Source organism: Limulus polyphemus, unplaced genomic scaffold (assembly GCF_000517525.1).
Source record: "Limulus polyphemus unplaced genomic scaffold, Limulus_polyphemus-2.1.2 Scaffold873, whole genome shotgun sequence".
NCBI lineage: Eukaryota > Metazoa > Arthropoda > Merostomata > Xiphosura > Limulidae > Limulus > Limulus polyphemus.
The window spans coordinates 27,009-31,315 of NW_013666483.1; the positions used below are offsets into that span (position 1 = coordinate 27,009).

At 30.2% G+C, this 4,307-nt stretch overlaps 1 protein-coding gene across 2 annotated transcripts in view; it reads right to left on the bottom strand.

The window, feature by feature from the left end:
- The window catches only part of LOC106460975 (xylosyltransferase oxt-like), a 27,575-nt gene continuing 23,268 nt past the window's right edge, over positions 1 to 4,307 (bottom strand). For both annotated transcript variants that reach the window (XM_022387770.1, XM_013920737.2), the window contains one exon: positions 1 to 3,118. In XM_022387770.1, the coding sequence (XP_022243478.1) occupies positions 2,627 to 3,118 (492 nt within the window). In that variant the 3' untranslated portion in view covers positions 1 to 2,626. The remainder of the gene's footprint in view (positions 3,119 to 4,307) is intronic.

The following is a 4,307-nucleotide window of genomic DNA, read 5'->3' on the forward strand; positions in this document are numbered from 1 at the left end:
CTAGCTGTGCATAGTTGTAGGGTTGATTCTGTTTAATTCAGTAGAATATTGTTTTGTTTGGAATATATAAACTTTGATTCATAGATAATTATATCTCTTTGAAATGAAAGTATCAATTAGCTATATTTTGTTTATGAGCTTTAATAGTGAAGTCTGTGGAAACATATTTAGGCTGGTGATGTAGTTGTTAGTTGCCTAATTAACTATTAATAATATATCTCTCATGCTATTTTCAATTCTGCAACTGTTTTGTTCTTCAGAGTATCTTGTTTTTTATGTCGTAAGCAGCTTGAAGAATGTCATACAACATACTCTAAGGCTAACACATGAACAAATATAGTATTTTCATGCACAGCAATCAAAACTCCAAAATCATCGAATGTGAAAAATAAGCTATAAATACAACTAATTGTTTGTTTTTCCTTCAGTAGGACAGACAATCCAAACGCTTTCATAGGCAACAATTACAATTACATTTTATAATTTGATGCTATTAATTTACAAAAGTAATAAAAAAGGTTTGTGCATTACAATAAACATAATATAGTTGGGTAGGTACATATATTCAAGAGTCAAATAAGCTTGTACATGTAGGAAATATGCAAAATATTTTACTTACAAGTCTTACACAGTTCAACATGTAACTTAAGAAAGCTAGCCTACATGTTTTTTACACTCACTCAGTGCTTGTTCATATCACACATGTATGATTGTAAAATCATTTTATTGCACAGATCCTGTATTACTTTAGTATACATATAAAGAAAATTTAATTCTAAATTACCTCAACACTCTTTAATGAATTATAAAGTTATCTTTGTTATTTGTTTCACTCCATGAATCGCACATTTCCTACCATAAAGATGACTTTGATGTTTCGGTACGTGGTTATATTTTAAAATAATAAAATAAAATCCTTAAAGTTGAAAGCCAAAGAAAATACAGAAAAAATAATAATAGGAAAACTTTTCACTGTGCATTTTCCCAAAAAAATATATTCACAAATGACTAAACATATCACTATTCTATAACAAACTTTTATCAAGTTGTATACTATCCAAAATAAAATCCTGAATAAACAATAAAGCAAAAAACATAATATTAATTGAAAAGTAAATCAAATAAGCACTATAGTAGACAGAAAAAATCTCAACGTACTTCAGCAACATCACAATATAAAAAAGTGAATAACACAGTTGATTGTAAGGCCATACTGAAAAGGCCTGGTTTTAAATTCAAAGACCAGATCTAACATCCCCAAAAAGCATCTCTTCTTTCACTTTCAGTGCATTTCGGTGGTACTCCGAAGAGTTGAAGAGGTCCAAAAGCTATTTTCTTAAGTCTATTGTAACATTTATGAAACACGTCCATTTTGAATTAATTTTACAACTAGTATTAATAATCGTACTGACAGATATTTCGTGTTTACATGTATTCTGATAAAATAAATGTTCTTCTTAGATACTTCTAAGCATTTTCTTTTCCCATTTTTAAAATTTCCGTATGAACTTTTGTGAAAAAAGTTGACATATATGTAATAAAAAAAAGAAAAATCTAAAGTGTTTAGAAAACGATTTTGCTAAATTATGTAGTGAAGAAAATAAAAATGAGCTTTCAGCTAAGTTTCCCTCATAATACATGAACTATAACTGAACTTAGTCAAATTTGACACAAAATGTAGTACAACTTCATACGGAGGCCATTGTTATAATTAATCTAAAGGAACAACAAAACCTATACTCATACATTCATCATGCTTACGTAATGCATATGTTACTAGTACTAACCCTAAAGCACCAAAATATTACTGAAATTATCTTAACTTTCATAAAGGTAACAAACACCAGTAGTACAACAAGCTTAAGCTTTAACTTATATAATGCTAGATAAACAAAAAAAAAGAAACAAATCATTTGTACATTTCCACCACTAGGTGACGTTTGTTTATGATTGGCACAAATTCTCTTTACTAACATGGTAAGAGTTGATTATCTATACGTAACATGTAAAAATGTAACATATACATTATCTCAATTGCATTTGGAAATTACACAAATGTCAGAAATGGAATTTAGATTACATGATACTTTTTAAATTTCTCAACAAGGACATTTGTTTCATTTCTCATGGTTGAATCAAAGTTGTTGTTTTTCAATAAAATAATTTATAAGTATTATCTAACAATAAAAACTGTTGCTCTATTTGTATTTTCACTAAATTTCTAAAAATATTAATCCTAATCATTGTTACTTAGTTACCACAGATAACATTATATGAACCTAAAGTCAAACAGTAAAAAAAATTATAGGAAAAATTTTAAACATAAGACCAAGAAATGAAAAAAAAATATACACAAAAAATATAAATTATAAAGTTCAATACCTGTCCTGACTTTAAAATGTGCAAAATTAATTCATGATACAAAGTATGGTATGGTAGTTTTAAATTAACTTATATCTTTATAGGAACTGAAAATTGTCCATTATTTATTACAAGTGACCTGTTGTTCATACAGTTTTTTTTTTTCTTTAAAATAGACTGGGATCACTATTGTTTTTCTCAATTAGTTAAAAAAGTTACATCATGCAATATTCTGTTCTTATAAAATAAGAACTGGTTGTTGTTATCATTGTACTTGAGCTTCTCTATCACTGTTTACCTCAGACTTTGGGTCTGGTGACTTAGAACTCCATAAGGTTAGCTGACAAGGATCCATGTCCAGTGCCAAGCACAAGGCGCCCCCTGTTGGATGCTGAGGCACTGAGACAAAACATAAATCTTGAACGGTCCAGAACTGGGTGGTGAGACCATCAATCCAATTCTCCAAGTCCTTACCAGCCTTCTGAGAATTAAGCACTGCCTGTTGTAACATTAAAGTTTTGTTGGTGTACTTAAGAAGTGTTTCTACATTACTGAAATCGTGGTCAACATATGGTTGTTTTCCAGGACCGCTGTGAATCATCGGGGTCTTCTGCTCATCAACTGGTTGCGTGTTATATACTGATAATGGGACCACCAGAAAATGTGTTTCAGCTACCAGAACCCAGTTGTACATTAACAGGAGAGTCCAGATGCCCGGACGAAGTGGCTGTCTAAACACAGGTTTAAGGTGCAAGTCCTACAAATACAATGTATGTAATTAACTACTATCCAATTATTTAAGTAAGTTATGTGCTGCTAACATAAGAGTAAAATGAAGTAAAAAAACAAACTGTTTTTGATGATCTTGTTACACAATACGTTATCTGTGCTCTGCTCATCTTGGGTATCGAAACCAAAATTTTAGCACATAAATCCTCAGAATTACCAATAATTTACAAGGGTTTTCCAATAATCTAAGTATCCTTTTTATATTGAACTTTTAATGCTGTGATTAAATTTCAATTACAAACGTTATTTTGGTATTTCACAATTATTTAATTATTTGTTTTTATTTTTAATTTACCAAAGTCTTATTTTATTTTCCTATTTCAACAGTTAAAGTCTTTGAAGAAAAAGCTGTAAAGAGAATTTTTGACTAACATGTCTGACCAATAAACTGTGAAGCTCCAACACAGGACTTTTGTTTATTGGATGTTCAATGTTTCTACTTATCGTACAATTGACTTTTCCTAAGTTGGTCATCTTGTAGGTAATATAAACAATCTAACATGGCAAAGAAAAAAAATGCAGAACAAGTGAAACAATAAGTTACTTGATTCAAACAGCACTGTAATTAATAATATACTATAAATTAGTTTTATTGGCTGATACTTTTTCTCAGCCTCTAAAACAAATCACACTTTATGATGAAAGATTAGCAAAATATCTTAGTTATGTGTCATGAGGACAGGCAGGTGGAAAAAGGATTTTCTCAGCCTCTAAAACAAATCACACCTTATGATGAAAGATTAGCAAAATATCTTAGTTATGTGTCATGAGGACAAGCAGGTGGAAAAAGGATTTTCTCAGCTTCTAAAACAAATCACACCTTATGATGAAAGATTAACAAAATATCTTAGTTATGTGTCATGAGGACAGGCAGGTGAAAAAAGGATTTTTTCAGCTTCTAAAACAAGTCACACCTTATGATGAAAGATTAGCAAAATATCTTAGTTATGTGTCATGAGGACAGGCAGATGGAAAAAGGATTTTCTCAGCCTCTAAAACAAATCACACCTTATGATGAAAGATTAGCAAAATATCTTAGTTATGTGTCATCATGAGGACAGGCAGATGGTAAAAGGATTTTCTTAGCCTCTAAACAATCACATCTTACGATGAAGATTAGCAAATATACTGTCTCATGTAGTAACAGTCAGGTGAAG